This window comes from Grampus griseus (genome assembly GCF_964374135.1).
Source record: "Grampus griseus genome assembly, chromosome: 14".
Taxonomy (NCBI): domain Eukaryota; kingdom Metazoa; phylum Chordata; class Mammalia; order Artiodactyla; family Delphinidae; genus Grampus; species Grampus griseus.
Genome location: NC_139008.1, coordinates 28,510,090 through 28,530,874, shown reverse-complemented (window position 1 = coordinate 28,530,874; position 20,785 = coordinate 28,510,090). Strand labels below are relative to the sequence as shown.

General features: G+C 47.4%; 1 protein-coding gene across 2 annotated transcripts in view; it reads left to right on the top strand.

Moving 5' to 3' along the window:
• Positions 1 to 7,983: 7,983 nt before the first annotated feature.
• The window catches only part of SHISA9 (shisa family member 9), a gene marked incomplete at both ends in the record, with an annotated part of 289,625 nt that continues 276,823 nt past the window's right edge, over positions 7,984 to 20,785 (top strand). For both annotated transcript variants that reach the window (XM_082671188.1, XM_082671187.1), the window contains 2 exons: positions 7,984 to 8,669; positions 18,821 to 18,948. In XM_082671188.1, the coding sequence (XP_082527314.1) occupies positions 7,984 to 8,669; positions 18,821 to 18,948 (814 nt within the window). The remainder of the gene's footprint in view (positions 8,670 to 18,820; positions 18,949 to 20,785) is intronic.

Genomic DNA, 20,785 nt, shown 5'->3' with positions numbered 1-20,785 from the left:
TCCCAGACCAACCAGCACCCTGATGACCTGGCAGCTAATAGCAAATCCATTAGTGAGTCCAGCCAAGACCAGAAGAACCATTGAGTTGAAGCCAATTTAAAAGTTTCCAATTCACAGAACTATTAGTTAAATAAATAGCAGTTGTTTTAAGCCACTAAGTTTCGGGATGATTTGTTACATGTTAAAAACTAACTAATACAATCTGTATTTATAGGTATTTGAGCAGAGAGACAGGGTCTGGGGAGTAAACAGCTGTGGGTTTTTCATCTAGTCTCAGTTGATTCCTAGGGGTAAAGCTAGTTGTTTTAACCCATGTAGCTAGCTGGAAAATTCATGACCCCCAAACCTATTTTGATTTCACAAGTATAGTTGGATGGACTTAAATTATTCAGATAATTGCTTCAACCTACCACTTTACTTGTAAACAGAAGCTACTGTGATGTTTTTAAATTAGTTGTCCCAGCCTCTGGGATTTCATCTATAGTAAAATGACCAAAATTGGGAAGATAGGTTTCCAATTCTTCGCTGGTAAGAAATATTTTAAAAATCACACACACACACACACACACACACACACATACACTATATAAATATGAAACTAACATGGAGTAACTCCAACAACATTACCTTAGAAAGAAAATTTTAATACAAACAGAATATGTAACAATTAAAAGAGGTGTTTTTGAACACATTTCATCAGCCTTACTTTTTCTCAATTTTCTATGGCTTAGTGAAAACCTCGACACATATTGGTATTGTTCTGTGGACTAGCTTTTGAGAACTACTTTTAAAGAGGGTCTACCAAAATTCTGCCTGCTATGTTTCTGAGAATGCTTACACACATTTAACTTAAATTAACTTAACGTTAACTCAAATGTCACCACCTCTGGGAAGTCCTCCTTTCCTGGGTTGGTGGAGCTAAACATCCTCCTCTAAGTTTCCATAAGCTTGACCTCTGTTTCTGCTGGAGTTGCATTACCTATACACAGGACCGGTTACATAATTGGTGGGACCACGTGTTCAAAAATCATTTGGAATTTCAAGAAGACAACTGTAGAGCATTAAATCAAGCATGGAGCCTTCCGGAGCATGGTTCTCTGTAAGGCTGCACAGATTGCACGCCCAGAAAAATTCTGCCCTGCCTCTATATTCTATCTCAACCTGGAGATGTTGTGATCCTGGAAAGCAAGATCTTGTCTCAGTCATCTGTCTCCTCAGTGTCCAGTGCAGTGCCTGACACATTGTAGACTCTTCAGGTTTACTGTAGTAAGAGTGAGTGTTTCACTGCTAAGTGTGAAACTGAATAATGGAAACCTCATTTAAAATGGAGTCTGGGGCTTCCCTGATGGCGCAGTGGTTGAGAGTCCGCCTGCCGATGCAGGGGACACGGGTTCGTGCCCCGGTCCGGGAAGATCCCACATGCCGCGGAGCGGCTGGGCCCGTGAGCCATGGCCGCTGAGCCTGCGCGTCCGGAGCTGTGCTCCGCAACAGGAGAGGCCACAGCAGTGAGAGGCCCACGTACCGCAAAACAAAAACAAAAACAAATAAAATGGAGTCTGGAGGCCAGAAGGGGGAACTCTCAGGCACTACCACTCCATTCAGTTACAGACCCCAACAGAAAGAAACATACCTTGCATTCCCAGCCTGAAGGTGTCACTTCTTTCCTACCCCAGCAGGAGGAAGGAAGATTTCTTCCCCCAACCCCAGCAACAAGCCCAGCCAATGGGAACTGTCCAAACTCAGCCAATGGGAAGCCATCACCACCCTGAAATCTCGCGATCCTTTGAGGGGATCTTTGTTCAAAGCACTGAATCCTAACTTCTTCCTTTTCGCTATAAAATAACACTCCTCTCCTTTGTTTGCTGGACTTGCGTAGAGCTTTCGCTTGTATCAAATTGCAATTCTCTGATAGTCCCAAATTAACGCATTTCGCTGGTAAAATAACTGGCTGCTTTACTTTTAAGGTCAACGTAAGGTTACTTTCACTGCGCTGATCTCTCCACACAAGGTATGGAATGTCTGTAATATGCCTGGGGAGAGGCACCATTCTTATCCGCATCTTATAGATGAGGAAACTGAGGCTTAGAGAGCTTAAGTGACTTATTCGAGGTCATAAATCTCATTTGAGAAAGAGCCGGGATTTAAACATAGGCAAGACTCAGTGGTTCTTGATCAGTTTTGCCCCCTGGGGATGTTTTGTCAACAGTTTTTCGTTGCCAGAACTAGGAGGTGCTGCTGGCACCCAGTGGGTGGAGTCCAGGGATGCTGCTAAACATCCTACAGTGCACAGGACAGCCCCCCAATGGAGAATTAATTAACCGCTCCAAAGTATCAGCAGTGCTGAAGTTGAGAAACCCCGTCCTGTTGCTAAAGCCGAAGCTTCCTAAACTTTGGTTTTCAGTACCAGCCACTTTATATTCTTTATTCGTATTTCACTTCATTAATAAATACTATATTTATTATTTTTAAAAAATTGACTTTAAATTGTTGTACTTGAAAGAATTAACTATACCTTAAACATTTAAGCCATGTGTTTGATGGGTCATTTTTTTCTGATACACATTGAAATAAATGTCAGTGAAAAAATGTTGCCTGCCATGTCAGTAAACAAAGGACGTTGCAGCCATCAAGCCACTACAGACTTCCTGGACAACGAGCCCTGAAGGAACTCAGGATGGAGTAAAATGGGGTGCCCACTGCCAAGCCCTTAGCCACTGCAGTCAACTCAAACGGTGCACCCTGAGGGGATTCAGAGTGGAGAAAAGCAGGATTCCGGCCCCAGATAGCTGAGGAGCATATCAAAAGAATGATTTCAGTGAGCCTAGACTCTTCCATCTTCCCAGACATAGAAAAGCGCTAAATTCATTAACTTGAGATATCTGGTTTTCTTTAATTAACAGTAATTTGTTTTTAATTAATTTTTTGGCTGCGTTGGGTTTTCATTGCTGCATGCGGGCTTTTTCTAGTTGTGGTGAGCGGGCGTACTCCTCGTTGCGGTGCGGGGGCTTCTCACTGATGAGCACGGGCTCTAGGCACGTGGGCTTCAGTAGTTGTGGTGCACGGGGTCTAGAGCGCAGGCTCAGTAGTTGTGGTGTATGGGCTTAATTGCTCTGTGGCATGTGGGATCTTCCCGGACCAGGGCTCGAACCTGTGTCCCCTGCATTGACAGGTGGATTCTTAACCACTGTGCCACCAGGAAAGTCCCCAATTAACAGTAATCTTTTGATGTTCCGACTGCCTGGTCTTTGTTGCAAAAACTCCTGTATATTCTGGCTCCTCCCTTACCTCTTTGGAGCAGTCCCTCAGAGCGGTCTGAGAGTCCTGTCTCCCTGGCTTGAAGTCCTCAGATTGTCCAACCAAATAAAACATAATTCTCAGCTTTTAGGTTGTGCATTTTTTCCCTCAACAAATATAAAACTGTTTAAAAAATCTTTGTTGGGGTACCACCAAAAATCATCTCACACACCACCTCTAGTCTTAGAGAACCTTACTGCAGACCCACTTCACTACTTTTATAAGGCTTCTCTTATCTTTTCAGAACAAGAGACTAAAATACATCAAATCAGTGTGTTGCTTGAAGCTGGCAAGGTACTAGCTACATTTTGGCTTCTGTTGGGGAAAGTCTTCAAGAGGATGTGACCACCCATTAACCAGAGAGCTGGACCTGGGCAAGCTGAGGCTCCTCTCTCCCTCCTGTCCTTGAAATGTACATTCCACCCACTGTTCCCTCACTAGAAGCTGTTCCAAGGAGGCAAAAGCCTAAATAAACTGTTAAGATTCTGGCAGATGGGTGCAGAGATCTACTCCTCTTGGAGCCGCCCAAGACAAACTCTACTATAAGTTCCCTTGTTTATTAATTCTGCCAATCTGGAGTGGCTGCTTCTTTCTTCCCTCTCTCCTGAGATGGGCCAGTTTCGAATTTCACCCGGGAAGCTCCCTGAGGTTATAAACTAAAGCTTCTGTTTCAACTCTTTTATTTTTTCTCAAGGCTAACAGTTGCTTAGAAACTGCTTTGAAGCCCTAAGGACCACCTGATGGGACAATTAACAAACAGCTCCTTGGAGTGAGGGCCACAGCTGCAAATAATCTAATTTGTTGAGCTGCTTCTGGACATTGATTGCAAATCCTGGTAAGCGAACATCCTTCGTTGCATTGCTGTCTCCCCTAATTGTTGGGGAGTACAATGCATTCTCGCTGTTACACGCACTGCAGTCTGACATAATTAAGGCTAGAGCCAATGAGATTCTTCTTTAGATATTAAAAGCCCCTGTGTTGTAAATAATAATGTTATCATCTCTTTCATAGAAAGCGCTTTCATTAAGAGCTACATTTTAATTTCAACACGTGTGCACGAATTCATTTGGGTAGTGGTAGGGGGTGGCATTTACTAATGATTTTTCATCTTCCATTAACTTGCCAGGTGTTTCAAATTCCCCCCACCCCCCAGCCTCCAAAGCCCTGAAAGAAAGATATTCTCAATCACATGTTCCAAATGGGGGCATGTTCCCAATAATCACACATCTAGTACGAAGTAATGAATCTATTTACTGACTTGACATACCCAGAGGAAATCAACTTTTTTCCTTTGAGGAGTAAAAGGAACCAAGATGATTCCTCTCTCTTCTAAATATTTTTCAAATTCTTGGGAAATAGGCTCGGGCAGTATTCCAGGGGGCAGTGACAGCCACGGCCGGCCGGAGCAAGAAGGGAATTTGGTTTGGGCAAAGCTCATGGGGCTTCAGGTATGGAATGTGGTATATAAGCCACGCAGAGTGGATTAGGTCCGCTTCTTTCCAAAGCAAGATCCCTGCACTCTCCCTGTGACAAACAGGGGGCAGTCTCTGTTAATTAAAGCCGGGAGCAGCCGCCAGAGCCAGTCTCCTCTGAGGACCAGACTCAAATGTCCTGGTGACAGGCAATATTTTACAGAGATTGGAGGCAGATTCTGAAATGGACTTTTCTGTCTAGATTTTGTCTCTTTTCGCTAAGATTGTTCTTTTTAAAAAAAAATCAAATTTAGAAGGGCCTTCAAACCCCCAACTCTTGCGGGAAGGTGTCTGTGACCTAGCCCTCAGTGGTTCGTTGCCCTCAGCTCTCAGCCGTGATGCTTGCTGGGAAGAGTCAAGTGGGGTGCAGTGGGGTAGGATGGCAGGAGACCTGGGATTAGGAGCCCGGCACTCTGCATCCAGCTGTGCATTTCCCATTTGCTGGCCATATGACCTTGGACAAAGCCCTTATTTGAGCCTCAGCTTCCTGGACTGTTGCAAACATGCTGGAGCAGAACTTTCTAATTCTGAATTAGTATGTGGAAATATCCCAACCCCTCTGCATATCTGTCTCAGCCCTAGGTGTTCCTTTCCTCTCTCAGTTTAAGACAGGGTCTTGCATAAAAGGTCTTAGTTCATTAAAACAGCCTGTACATATTTTTCAAGTGTTTCCCGTATCCACATTGTTCTAGATGCTGGGGGACCCTGTGAGAGTCAAGGCCCTTTCTGCCGTGGACTTTACATTTCAATGTGGGAAGATAGAAAAAAAAACCCCATAATGTCAGGTGGATGGAGAGTCTGGAGGCCTATTTTAGGAAGGCGCTACCTGCGGTGGTTAGAACATAGGCTCCTGAGTCAAATTTCTTGGGTCAAATGCCAACGGCAGCACTTCCTTGCTGTGCTTCCTTGGGCACCTGGCTTAATTGCTTTGGGCCTCAGTCTCTCCCTCTGTTGTGTGAGCTTGGTAAGATTACCTAAAAGGTAGAATTAAATGAAGTCAGTCATCCAATGGTTCAGCAAATATTCCCAGATTGTCTGCTAGATGCTAGGCACCGCTCTAAGCATCCTCGAGGAGGTGATTTTAGAACAAGCAAGCTTAGTGGGTATGTTACAAGCATTGAATAAACGTCAGCTGTGGTCAGCTCTCCCACACCAATGCCTGTGTTTGTAGAGACTTACACAGTGCTGGTGTGTGTGGGTGGACAGACAGTCCACACTGTCCTGTTTTGGGGATCCCATTATGATGAATCCGATGAGTTCAGACTACACAATCTCGTGCCTCGTCCTGATGGCTTTAGTACATAATACAGCCCATAATTCAGTGAGTCTTCCAGGGCTGGTACACCCCTGGATACATTCTATCAGTATTGCCCTGGTGTGTTTTTGTTGGAATAGGGTCATTTCTGCAAGTGTTTGGGGGAGACAGTAGGTGACCGTTTCTTCAAAGAGAAGGCACAATTAGCTGAACTGCGTCTCATTCTGAGAAAACTTGCAACGGAGTCCCAATAAAACCCCATGCTTTTTCAATTAAGGGGACACTCCCCACCCCTGCCGTATGTCATTTTATATGTGGCCCAAGCTCTTGGTTCTTTGAAAATGCCCTGAGAAGCCCTTGACTGCAGCCAAATGGACAGAAGGGTGGTGGAAACATTTCCCTGCAAATCGCCTAGCCTACTGCTAAGTGTATACTTAGTTAATGCAATTAAAAAACAAAACGCAGGGGCGTGTGGGGATCTAAATTTGGTGTAGCAGCTTTGGTACAAATCCTGTTTTAGGGGCTACTGGAGTCAAATTCAAGCCGAGGAGAGGAAGAAGTGGGAGAAATGGGAGAGGGCCGACGGATGGCTGGAATCGGCTGATTTGAGAGAGGGCAGGTTTGGAAACACTGACTGGCGACGGGAGACTGAAAGCCGAGGAAGCAAGGCCCGGCTCGGCAGCTCCCGGTGAGGATATCAAGGGAGGTGGAGGGTCGGTGGGGACAGGGACCAGCCGGCTCCGGGAGACCGATGCGCGCGGGCTCCAGGTACCGGAGGGCAGCTGAGGCCGGGCGCGAAGGCCTTGCGCTGCACCAGATCTGGGCGCGCAGAGGCGGCGCCTTGGTGTGCCCTCCTGTGGAGCGCAGGGAAGGCGGCGACGGCGAAGAGGGACAGAGTGGCAGGTCTAGGGGCCTGGGAGAGTCCCAAGGAAAGACGTTCTGGGACAGGCCATTGCCTCGGCCTTGGCCGCTTCCTCACCTTACCCCTGCGTTTCTTTGACTTTAGTTCATCCCGAGCCCCTCTCCCGGGGGTGCTTACCCCGGGCCCAGGCGCTTGCCACCGGCCTTCCCAGCTCAACCTTGGTCCTCGCCTGGGCCCCGGGAGTTGAGCCAAAAGGGTGGCGCCTCTGGCTGGAGGGCACAGTCGGGGAAAGGGCAGGGCGGCCCCGCGCCACCTGGGAGGGGTGATCCTGATCAGACTGCGCCCCAGTCTGTCTTGGAGTGGAAGCTACCTGGCCTGTCCCTCAACCCTTCGAGTCACCCCTTCCCTGGTGGGCCGACTCCAGCCGCAGCTGCTGCGCACGCTCCCGGGAAAAAGCCCCGGGCGGAGCCGCCTCTGCGCCCGGAACAGGTCTGAGCCGCGGCTCCCCTCCAGAGAGGGCGCGGGAGGTCCCGCAGCCGTTGCCACCTGCCGGGAAATCCGAGCTGTGCTTCAGCCTCTGCGGCTGCCGGAGCTCGCTCCTTTCCGCCCGCCAGCCAGGCTCAGCTCTGCACGCCCCCCAATTGGCGCCTGCCAGCCCGAGTCACCTCTCCCGCGCCCCCGCCCCTCTCCAGCTCGCTCCCGCCCCCTCGCCCCCCCCGCGCCTCCTCTGCCCGCCCTCCTCCCCCTCCCCCTTCCCTCCTGCCCTCCCTTCATTCCACAAGTGTTGCTTAGCTCTCTCCGGCGCACTTGGCCAGCTGGAGAGGTGAGAGGGATCCTGCGAGCGGGCGCGGGGCGGCGAGTGCAGAGCCGCCGGCCGAGGGGAGGCGCGGACAGACCGACTCGCCCTTGCTCTCCGGCCCCCGCCTCCCCCTGTGGCCATCCGGACCTGCACCCCGCGCTTGCCCCCGCTCCTCCTCCCCCCGCCCGGCCGGCGCGCTCCTCCCCGACCGGCCCCTCGGCGCGCTGCGCGCTGGAGGCGAACGCGGGCTGAGCCGAGCGCAGTGGCCGCCGACCACCGAGCGCCCCGCGCCGCTCCCTGCATGTGCGGCCCGCGGCGGCTCGCAGCCCCCGGCAGCAGCCTCGGCAGCTTCGGCCGCGCCTCGAGAGGCGGCTGCAGCGGCTCCAGCGGCGGCCGAGCGGCCGAGCCCGGGCTGGGAAACACGATGCGCCGCGTCCTCCGGCTGCTCCTCGGCTGCTTCCTCACCGAGCTGTGCGCCCGCGTGTGCCGGGCGCAGGAGCGAGCGGGGCACGGGCAGCTGGCGCAGCTGGGCGGCGTGGTGGTGCTGGCGGGGGGCAACCGCTCGGGGGCCGCCTCCGGAGAGGTCGGTGAGGGCGTGGGGGTCTCGGACGCACCCCCGACCCGGGCGCCCACGCCGGACTTCTGCCGGGGCTACTTCGATGTCATGGGCCAGTGGGACCCGCCGTTCAACTGCAGCTCGGGCGACTTCATCTTCTGCTGCGGGACTTGTGGCTTCCGGTTCTGCTGCACGTTTAAGAAGCGGCGACTGAACCAGAGCACCTGCACCAACTACGACACTCCACTCTGGCTCAACACCGGCAAGCCCCCAGCGCGCAAGGACGACCCCTTACACGACCCCACCAAGGACAAGACCAACCTGATCGTTTACATCATCTGCGGGGTGGTGGCCGTCATGGTGCTCGTGGGCATCTTCACCAAGCTGGGGCTGGAGAAAGCGCACCGGCCCCAAAGGGAGCACATGTCCAGGTGGGCTGCCTTCCCCCCCCCTCCTCCGGGCTTCCCTACCCTCTCCTCTCCACCTTCCTGGAGGCAATGGCGCTCCCCCCGACCCTCGCTTCTCCGCGGGGGTATGTCACCCGGGCAGCCAACTTGGGCTGAGAGCGCAGAGAGGGGACGCTGCGCTCAGCACAGGTGCGGACATGAGCGTGTGTGGGGGTTAGGGGTGTCTTCTCCTCCCCCGCCCTCTTGCCGCCCCCTCCCGCCGAGGCTTGCAGCGGGCTTGAGACACACAGTCCCTGGGAACCCGTGGCTCCGAAGTCTTGGGCTTTGGGGAGGGGGTCTAGCCTTCGGATTCCAGATACTAGCCTCTAGGTAAACAGGGGCCAGCGAGCCCGAAAGGGAAGGGGGGCGTGTGTGAGCTCGCGCGCGCGCGTGTGTGCGGGAGGGAGGGAGGGAGGCAAGGAGTGTGTGCCGCCTGCAACTCGTACGACTCGCGAAAATGTGGCGAGGGAGGTGGAGAGTGCGGGGAGGGCGAGAACAAAAGCTGTGCTTGGAGCGGCCGCCTCGCTTTCTCCGAGCTGCCAGGTCCCTGGAATTGGGACCTCGCCACCCCTCCCCTTAACCCCCTCGTCCCCCTCTCCAGTCGCCACCTCTACCCGCCTGGGGCAGCGACCTCAGCTGCGCGCTGCCCCACCTTGCCCAGGCTGGCGTGGCCTCCAAGGACCGGAGCCTTCTCCCCGCGCGCCTTCACCCCCCAGATACTCTGATTCGTCAACTTCCCCTTTTGCCTTGTTCATTATGCAAGTCCCAGCACGAGCAGGTCTCAGCAGATGGGAGAAGGCATTTGGGATTAAGGAGCTATTTGCCTTTTGCTTTTTTTTTTTAAAGTATCTAAATCGATTCGCACAACCTAGTAACTTTGAGGCGGAACACGCAGACGCGAGGACGCAGCCCCCGGCCGGGGTGAGGCCTGGGGTTGGTGTGAGGTCCGGGCGGGCGGGGTTGAAGAGCGCCGGGTGGCCTGCGAACAGCTGGATGACTGGGGCGCCAGGTTTATTCTTTTTCCGAATATGGGCAACAGAGTCGCCATGTGTTCCCCCCATGCCCCACCCAACACACACACACCCCGCACCTCCGGGTGACAGTGTGCCCGCCTAAAAAATCTCAACAAAGAGACCCACCAAAAATAGGCGAAGGATCATCACCACCTCACTAGTAATTATTTTCTACTTATACTCAGATTATCCGATTTTTTTTTTTTTTCCAGATGGGAAGAATTTGGGGGAAGAGGTGAGGAAGTTCCTCTCGGTTTGGGTCAGTAGGGAGGTGTGGATGGATGTTGAGGTCTGGAGGCACAGAAGTAAGCTCCCAGGGCATTCAAGAAAGCCTGACCTACTAAAAAGAGTCAAGAGCAGGCCCCGCCCACCTCCCCGTAACCCCAAGGTGCCCGATCGCCAACCGCATGGGCCGGGTGGTTTCACTTCCCCCACTGTCCTCTCCGAGGGTCTGTATTAAGGTGAGAGTGAGACACGGAAGCAGGGCTGCGGCAGAGACTGTTGCCTTGGTAGGGAGATTCACCCAGGGATATAGGTAGGCTGCCTTGCAGATTTCGGCTTAATTCCTCTGCTGAAATCTCCTTGGAGCCTTTGCCTTGCAAACCAGCTCTTACAGGAGCCCTCCTCCTTGTTTGGTTGGGATGGGGGTGGAGAGGCATGAAGAGGGAGGTGAGAAGGTGGAGAGGGGAGCTAACCTTTGGGCATCTGTGGGAGAAAGATGCTAGCTTCAGGCCAGCAGGGACTCAACTTCCTGGTCCTGCCCCCTTGCAGCTCTGTTTGCTTCAGCCCAGCAGGCTGCAGCCACATTCTTCTGCAGGTATCGGAAGAGGTCTGCTTGGAGGTGAAATCTAGGCGTACCCAGTCCTGGGGTAGCAGAGCCTCAACACAGGCTCTCCTTGCATACATTTTGGGAATTCCAGAATGGAGTGAAAGTATGTACTCCTGAAGAGAAAGGACGGTTGATTTTTACTTGCAACTCCTAAAGTATAGTTTTCAACCTCAGCTGATGTTTAGGGTCACCTGGAGTGCTTTTAAAAGAGTCCTCTCGCTGGGAGCCCCACCCTAGGTGGTTCAAATCAGAGCCTCTAGGGTGGGGCCTGACCATCCCTACTTCCGTGTATCTCTCCAGGCTTTGCAGTGTTCAGCCAATCACTGTCCAGGAAAAGGAAGTAACATTTGCTGAGCACAGTTCTGGGTGCCAGGCGCTATACTAGAGGGGTGTGTGTGTGTGTGTGTGTGTGTGTGTGTGTGTGTGTGTGTGTGTAAACATTTTCTCGTTTAGTTTGCACAGCGATGAGACAGGTGCTAATTTAATTCCCACTTACATAGGAGGAAATCATAGCTGAGGTTGGTGGCTTGCTCAAGGTCACACAGAAAGTTGTGTGATCCCTAGTCCCCCGGTTTCAGCTGTGTCTGGGGCAGATGTTTTCAGCTTGAGTGAGCGTCAGAATTTGGGGAGCTTCCTAAAATGCACAGTCTTGAGTTCGATCCAGAGAGATACTAAATCCATCCGTCTGGGCCTCGGAAATCTGCATTTCACCATCTCCCTGAATGGCTCACGTAAAGTGGTCCACACTTGGAGAAACACTGGTCTTGATTCGGGAATATGTTACAGGATTGAGGATGGATGAATTCATCCAGTGTGACTCTTACTTATTTACATTCTATTGCTGGTTTTCCCCGTGTGTGTAGCCTTTATGTGTATTTCTGTGGTGCTGGGGGCAGCCCCAAGTTCTCACCAAACGCATCCTGCTCTGCTGATGCAGTTAATCATTTCAAGTCCCAGCCGTGGCAGTGGCGTCATCCACTTTTGCCTGCACGGGGCCATGGGATGCTTGGGTGGGGCCAGCACACCAAGCTCGGCATCAGAGAGACTATACGGTGGCTTCTAGGTGAAATTAACCTGCTGGCTGCAGCCTCTTCATTTACTTTGTCTGCAGCTGCTAGGGTCACTGGGACGTTCTTACCTCATCCGAAAGTATCTTCTCCTCAAAGACTTAACAGCACGTGCTGCTCCCACGTCGCACCCTGACTGGTATTGATGACCAGTGTGCTTGTGTTTGAGGAGGTGAGTTTCTAGGCTCAGAGTCCTGGGCACATCCCACGCTTCCCTTTGGGCTGATTAGGACTGAAAAAGGGGAAAGAACAGTTCCAGGAGCGTGCCTGGACCTTGCTTGTGATGTTGGGAGAACTGTACAGATGCTCATTCAGCAGCTGTAACAGCTGCCACATTCAAGCACAATTTATTGGAAGAAGTGACTGCAGATGGTGGCCAGCTATGGGTACCAAACCATGCAGACCTGTTTTGTTTGGTCTGCAAGGTATTTCTATTTATGTATTCTAATTTTTAAGTTTTCCTCAATTTGTTATTGTGAAACATTTTAAACATACAAAAAACTTGAAAGAAGAATAAACATGAAGTCCAGTATATCTTTCATCTAGAGCAGGGTTTCTTCCCCTTGACACTGTTGACATTCGGAGCTGGATAATTCTTTGCTGTGGGTGCTGTCCTGAGCATTGCAGCAGCCCTGGACGCTACCCACTAGGTGCAGGTAGCACCCACCCCACGCTTCATTCGGGACAATTAAAAACGTCCTCAGGTGTTGCCAAAAGTCATCCAGGGGCAAAATCACTCCCAGTTAAGAACTACCAATTTAGATTGAACAATTATGAGTATTTTGTCCTGTTTACTATCTCTCTCTCCCTTCTTTCCTCCCTTCCTTTTTTCCTTCTTTTCTCCTTCCCTCCCTTCCTCTCTTTTTTTCCTTTGTTTTTTGGCTGAAGCAGTTGAAAATAAGTTGCAGACATGACGCTTCATCCTTGAATACTTCAGTGTGGATCTCCTAAGAACAAGGACATTCTCCCACATAACACAATTCCAGTATCACACCCAAGAAAAAGAACAAAAATTCCGTAACATCGTCAAATAGCCAACTGTATTACTGTTTTCCCAGTCATGTACCAGAAATGTCTTTTAGAGCTTGGTTTCTCAAACCAGGATCCAGTCAAAGCTCACTGCCTTTGGCTGTGAAATCTCTTTAGTCTCTATTAAGTATGGTGTTTTAAAACCAACTTAGAACCAATTGCCAACATTTAAAAACTGAGAGATTTCACACAGAAATCCAGATTTCTGATTTCTCTTGAGAAATCGATAGGTCTGGTAATATTGGACCTGCATATTCAAACAGCAACTGTTCCTTTTAGGACCCTCTTAGGTTTAATCTCCAGCCACCGCCCCCCCCGCCGCCCCCCAGCCCCATTCACTCAGTTATGTTACCTGCAGTCCCCAGAGAGGTCATCAGGCTGATCTTAACAGAAATGGGCTCAAGTCAGATGGCTCCAGATTCAGTCCCAGCTCAGCCACTTAATAGCTGTGTGACTCTGGGAAATTTACGTCACTTTTCTGATTCTCAGGTTCTTGCCTACAAAATGGGATGATGAGGGTCCCTAATGCATAGGCTTGTGTGAGGATTCACTGAGACTGGGCTTAGAAAGCTCTTAGAGCAGGGCCTGCCATATGGTCACTGCTCAGTGACTATTACCCTTTATCATCATCCTTATTACTGGAATTTTCTAACCCTTATCTACCGAAGTGGGTGAAGTTGTAGTCTGGAACTCTGTGTCTAGCCCTTGCTCTGCTATGACTGTTTAGCTGTGTGACATTGGCCAAGTCTTATAACCTCTCTGGGCTTGCATTTAATTTTAGCAAAAGGAGTGGCAGGTTCACAATAGGAGAGACGATCCATGTATGACAACATTAGATGCATTGCAAAGAGTTGGCCTGGGTGATATTGAAGAACACTTGCTGGTTTTACTATTTTGCCATAAGCTTGTGTGTAAATTCTCATTTAATTTCATGTCCCACCACAAGGAGGTCCGCCTTATGACAGTCTGCCTTTCACAGAGGCACAGATTGCTTTCCAAGAGGATGCACAAGCCCCTAGTGAGTGGAGGAGTTGGACTTCAGGCCCAGACAGTCTGAGGCTGTAGCACGGATCCTTGACTACTAGGCTGCACTGCCTTGGATCACTGAGACGCAGGACTTCAGTCTTTCCAGATCACAGAGAGGTGCTCGATGCTCTGCAAATAACAGTGCACACATCAGGGCCAGTTCGCGGAGCCACTGTCAGATCAAGACTAGGCATGTTTTCTGCATCTGCCCCTGGCAGGGCCAGCCCCTTGGCAAAGGCATCGGTAAGAAATGACCTTGGGGCAGGAAGCTCTCTACACTCGAAGCCAGTAGGGAACACATGTCATTATTTTGCCCACCTTCAGACAGAATCTGAAATCCAAGTGACAAATTATGTAGCACAATGTCCTGTGTGTTTTTCAAACATGCTTCACAAGTGTTGGAGTCTCTTGCAAAGAAATGGCATCAAGTGATATATGTCCCTTCTTCCCTTGCCTTTTCTCTCTTATTCCAGCTTCCCTTCCACCTCCCCTTTTTCTTACACATTTATGGTTATCTTGTGGCTTCCACCAGCTCCCCAGGCTGGAGAAGCCCCTGAATGCATATACTGTTGGCCATGGAAAAGTCTAAATTATTTTTCTTTGCAGAATATGTTTGCTTCTCTTTGGGTACTGAGTCCTTACATTTGAAAAATCAACTTTAACAACATTGCAAAGCAGTTATACTCCAATAAAGATGTTAAAAAAATCCACTTTATTGGGGTCTAATTTACACAATAAAATGCACACACATTATCTGTACAGTTTGATGAGCTTGGACAAATGTCTACACCTGTATAATCACTACTCCAGAAAGGTACCTGGTGCCCATTGCCCTTAGATCCTTGAAAAATAAATGATGCTTCTGGTAAAAGAGGAAATTCTCAGGAATCCCATTCAAGTGTTTAAAAGTCAGGACATAGTTTAGACCTTGGAACCCCTGGATGCTGTGAAGCAAGATGCTGGAACTCTGAGCTCTGTTCGGTAATGCTGGGGTCTTTTATTTGCTTTCTGTAATTGGAAAGAAAAGGGATGTAGCCTTTTCTTTTTGTTCCTCAGCTATGCCACGCTCATTGCTGCTTTGGAGTTGTTGTGTTGGTTTGCCTCAAATTCTCTGGCTGGCCCCTCCTCTGCATTCAAGTCTCAGCTCAATGTCACCTGTCTGAGACACTGTCCCTGACCCCACAGGCTTACTTACTAACGCCCCCCTCCTCGCCCCCTGCAGCCCATCACTCAATGTTATTTGCTTCATTTCACATTACAGTCTAAAATGAACTTAATAATGTACTAGTTTACTAGTTTATTATCTGTCTCTTTCCGTTATCTTTCACATTAAGGAGTGCAGGGATGCTAACAGTCTCTTCCCCATCTGTCACCTGTGTCCTAGTACGGTACCTGGCACATAGGAGTTCTGATTCCTGACATCCTGGTTTATATGACATAAGGTATCTTCTCATTCAGTCATTCATTTGCTCATTGATATATTCATTCAATAGGGTTTTTTTTTCATTCAATAGGTTTTTATTGAGTACCTATGGTATACCCAGCCCTGTGCAGAGAGCTCTGAGAATGCAGCAAATAGTGCAGGCACAGAGCTCATGGTCAAATGGCAGGAGACAGGTAATGTACAAGTAAATATTACAAGTGAAGTGATACTAAGTTGAACCTTATGAAATTGCCAATATTCCATCATCTTCAACCTCAAAAATGGCAATGTTTTAACTAACAATTTGGAGCTGGGTTAAGGGATATCAAGGAAAAGTGTAGTTTCTTCAATAAGGTGCCTGTGTTAGTTAGGGTACTGCAGAGAAACAGAACCTCTAGGAGATCTATCTATGTATCTATGTATCTATCTATCTATCTATCTGTCATCTATCTATCTATGAAGAGATTTATGCAGAATTGCCACACATGTTAATTGAAGCTGGGAGGTCCAACATCTGCAGAGTCAAGGTCCCAGTTTGAGTCTGAAAGCCGTAGAAACATGAAGAGCTGACGTCCCAGTTTGAAGGCCATCAGGCAGGGAAATTCTCTCTTACTTGGGGGAGGGTCAGCCTTTTGTTCTATTCCAGCCTTCAACTGATCGGATGAGGCCCACCCCATGGAGGGCAATCTGCTTTCCTCAGTCTATCAATCTAAATGTTAATCTCATCCAAAAACACCCTCTCAGACGCATCCAGAATAATGTTTGACCAAATCTTTGTTCTCTTCAGTCAAGTTGGCACATAAAATTTACCATGACATTACCTTTAGGATCTTGCTATTCAGATTGTGGCCTGTGGACCAGCAGCATCTCCATCACCTGGGAGCTTGAGCAGAATCTCAGGCCCTGCCTCAGACACCTTGAATCAGAATCTGCATCTTAACAAGACCCTGAAGGTAACCTGAATGCACATTCGAGTTTGAGAAGCACCTGAAGTATGTGTCACACATAAATACCAATTCCTTGGGCATTTGTTTGGCTTGTAGTACATAGTTGGTTCTTTCCACTAATTCACTAATTTTTAAAAACACATCCCTAATTGTAACATTTTTTTAGCATACACCCCAATATGTGCACATACCAACAAAAATTATGTACACTATAGCATTTATTATTTTTTAAAATTTTATTGAAGGATAGTTGATTTACAATGTGTTAATTTCTGCTGTACAGCAAAGTGATTCAGTTTTTTATATATATATATTCTTTTTCATATTCTTTTCTATTATGGCTTATCACAGGATATTGAATATAGTTCCCTGTGCTATACAATAGGGCCTTGTTGTTTAGATACACTATAAAGCATACATAAGAACAGAAATATTAAAGTGAGCTGAAGGTGAAATAAATATTTACAATTTGTTGCCAATGGTGCTGACTTCGTGCAATCATTAGCTCATCTCTCAAAGCCTAATGTGTGTTGAGGATGAAGCTCATCATTCATAAATAAATCCATAGTTTGAATAGTTTTCCTGAGAGCTTTGATTATTTTTGGCTGACTTCATTTTGATCTGAATAGGCCATCATTGTTTTAACCTTGTGAGAAGCTGTTGAAGAGGAGGGGAGAGTCCAATCTGTCCTTTTCCTGTGCTTGTGTCATCAGTATTATCTCCAAGCTGTGGTTTTGTTATGGGGGACATTTTTAAGCCCCATGTCCACGTAGTGATGGTTAGCCTGGTAAAACTAGATACTTTGCCTGCACATCCGCTTTAGGGGTGCACATAACTGCAATACAGGTGATGCAGCCTAATGATGGTGCCACTGCTAGCCACCCTCCTTGGTCCAAGACTCCAGATTCTCACCATCTGACATGGGTATTCCAAATGAGGGCTCCAGCATCAATTCACATATTAAATTTATTTCTTATTCTTAATGACTAAAGACCATACACAGAAGTTCTCATGTTTCCTTGCCCCATGCCAAATTATTTTAGGCAGTCCCTGAGTGAGTGGACCACATCTTGAAGACTCTTTGTCCAGGATGTGCGGGCTCTAAGAATCCCTGTCTTCACTGCATGCTCTGGGAAGGGCTGCCTTGGAAAAAGTATGGCTTGGCTTTTAGGTGAATTGCATGAATTTTGGCACTCAGAAGAAGCCCAGGGAATCTGCCGATGGCAGTGCTGACCGAGTTCATGGATAGACTTATTGAATATTTACTTTGCTGTCCTCTTGAAAGTCCAAATATTCTGAAATTTTGGAGAGACTCCTTAGAGAATCTGTTGATATCTATGGCTTCTTCTTCGAGAAAAACGCACAAATAAAATTTCCATTCAATTCCAGAGGAGTTCAGAGATCCCCTGAAGTTCATATAAAGAGCCTGTTTAAAAGTGAAAAAAGGCAAATTAGGTTTGGGAGGCATCTATTCTATGTTTCAAACATTCCTTCCCTGCAGCCCCTTTGAGTTTCAGGCCTTGCTTACTGCACAGAGTAGGAAGGAGCCTGGACTCTGATTTCAAAGACACTCAGATTTGTATCTTAGTCCCTCCACTGATTAGCTGAGTTAACTTGGGCATTTTTTTGTTTTGGAGAATGGATAATCCACACCTTGTAACATTATCCCCCCTGTTTGCCATAATCCAGCTTTATTGGCCTTCTTGCTTGTCCCTCAGATACCTGAACTCTTTCCTGCCTCAGGACCTTTGCACTTGCTGCCCCTCTGCCCAGAATGTTCTTTCATCGTCTTTATGTGACCAACTCCTTCTACTGCTCAGGGCTGTACTCAAATATCACCTCCTCAGAAAGGCTTTTCCAGACCACTCCATCTCAGTATATTTAGGATTAAAAAAAAAGTGTACGGAGACTTCCCTGGTTGTCCAGTGGTTAAGACTTCACCCTCCAATGCAGAGGGCCTGGGTTTGATACCTAGTCAGGGAACTAGATCCCGCATGCCACAATGAAGATCCCTCGTGCTGCCACTAAAACCTGGCGCAGCCAAATAAATAAATATTAAAAAATACTAAAAAGTGTACAATTCAGTGGTTTTTAGTATATTCAGAAAGTTGAGCAACCATCACCACTGTCTAATTCTAGAACATTTTCATCATCCTAAAAAGAAACCCATCACTCATTAGCAGTCACTTCCTATTTCCCCTCCCACACCCCCAGCCCCTGGCAACCACTAATCTACTTTGTCTCTATGGATTTGCCCATTCTGAACATTTCATGTAAGTGGAATCAATTCACCTCTCTGAGTCTTTGTTTACTCATCTGCAAACATAGAGTAATAATCCTCATAAGATGTTTACATGCTGCTTAGTTGAATTAAAGTATGTAACGTGACTAGTATAGTGCCTGGCTTACGGTAAGTACTCAGTAAATGTTACTTATTGTTAGGAATAGTGGGCCATTGCTGTACGTGAGGTGTTGGTATCTAGGGTTAGTCATAAAGGGGAACTAAACTTGTGGGGTGCAGACATATTACATATATTCATCATTTAATCCTCTCAGCAACTCTATAAAGTAGGTAACACTGCTATTACATCACTATTGTGAGAGGCATGTGAACTGTTCTGCGTGAGGTCCTTATGTAATCTCTAATTGCAGTGATCTTACTTACTAATGTCTTTTTTTCCCCTCTGCCCCTCAGTAGAATGGCAGCTCCATGGAGGAAGGGGTCTTGTCTTTTGTTCATAGGCCCAAGTATGTGCCAATCATTGTTTTGAATGAACAGATTTAAATTTTCTCTTCTTTCAGGGCCCTTGCAGATGTCATGAGGCCACAGGGCCACTGCAACACTGACCACATGGAGAGAGATCTCAACATCGTGGTCCATGTCCAGCATTATGAGAACATGGATACCAGAACCCCCATAAATAATCTTCGTAAGTACAGCTGTGCGATCCATTCCAGTCCTGTGTGGGCCCAAGTGGTGGTCACACCACTCCAGATTTCATGGTGTATGTTTGGGTCCATGAAGAGCTTCTATTTGTTGAATAAGAAGTTTTATTTTATCTCTTCTGGATCAAACTGTGTTTGGCATCCTCAGATTTCACTTGGTTTGTTTCTCTTTTAAAGAGTGGCCCACTTGGTGGATTTCTCATGTTTGGTTCTTCTATTAGCAGAACCACTTGGGTGGTTCATCTTGGTTGATCTGTTAACTAATGGCCCTCTTGGTGGGTTCATCATGGTTGGGTACCTAGTTAACCAATGGATTACTTGGTTGGTTCATCTTAGAGAGTAAATCTGTTAGCCGATAACCCATTTTGTTGGTTCATCTTGATTGGGTAATCTGTTAAGCAATGGTTCATTTGCTTATATGTCTCCCTCCTGAGGTAGACCAATTGTGTCTTTTAGGTTTCGTGCTGCTTTCAGTTAACAGACACTGGTTCAGAAGAACTAGATTTATTTTTCATAAAACTAGAGTTTCGTAGATATAATCCACAAACTCTGTGTGTGTGTATGTGTGTGCGTGTGTGCATGTGTGTGGAGTTTTGAGTTGTGGTTATGTTTGGGGTGGGTGTGTATGTGTGATTCAACAGTAGCAAATTGTTCCATTGTTCTTCCAGGAAAAAAAAAGCTGCATTTGCTATTGTGTTTCAATATGTATTCTTTAGCTGATGGAGCATAGTTGGGGATCTTAGTATGGTCCCAAAGATTTTCTTTTCTTTCAAAGATCTGTATATACAACATACATTATGGAGCTGGTGCACTGAGAACAGGGAGTGGGGAAAACAAGATGGTTTTGTTTTAGTGTACTACCGTGGTTACTCCTAGCAATTATGTTTTCAAGTAACCGCCACATTAAAGTAATGTGGAGGGGTTGGTTTACAATAACAAAAGCCAGACAATTTAAAGGATGCATTCAGTTGTGGCTGGAGGTTCTTAAAAACAGAAACATTTCTGGCAGTGCACATTTTTCTAGTCTGGGTCGCCTTTGCTAAAGCTGCACGAGGAGCGGCATTGGTGTTTTATTTGCTGAATCATACTTTTGGACTGGTTGCAAATTTTCATGCTCAACGGGTAGAGGAATAAGCCTGTGGAATTTGACATAGGTGATGAAAATTCTCTGATTCTGCACGGTGACAATTGTTCACGGCCTTCGAAATGTCGCTGTATGTTGGCAAAGTCAATGTGTACATGGTTTGAAAATGGGTTACTAAGTAGGTCTTAGGTTTCATTATATTAAATAATCTGACATTATTTATTTGTGAACTGGACCATAAAATGATATGAGAAATAGCCACATTTTAGAGCAAAATACACCAGCCATTGGAAGTTTTATGACCAAATCTCACAGCCCTGAAAGATATGGTAAATTGCGCCAACTCTGATATGGCAATCATATCCAATTCTGGTTTTGATGGAAATGAGCACATTCTCCTTCAGAATGCACTGGGAAATAAGTTGAACCTAGGTGTATGTGAGTCCCAAACATCATAAGTGAGTGATGGTGACCATGAAGTAGAGAAAGCGGAAATAGTATTGAGTCCCTGGCTATAAAAGGCAGCCGTTGAAAGTTTCTCATTTGAAGTTTCAATTTTTAGGATGATTTTGAATCAGCACTTGAGTGGAATAACAAAATCATTGAAGGCACTCAAATTTCACCATTCCATCAGGCAAAAAGGGCAGGCGACATTAATGAATCTTGCTTTAGTAAGGAATTAAAAACAAATATTTATCTTTTTGGTTGTGTTGAGTCTTAGCTGCAGCAGGTGGTCT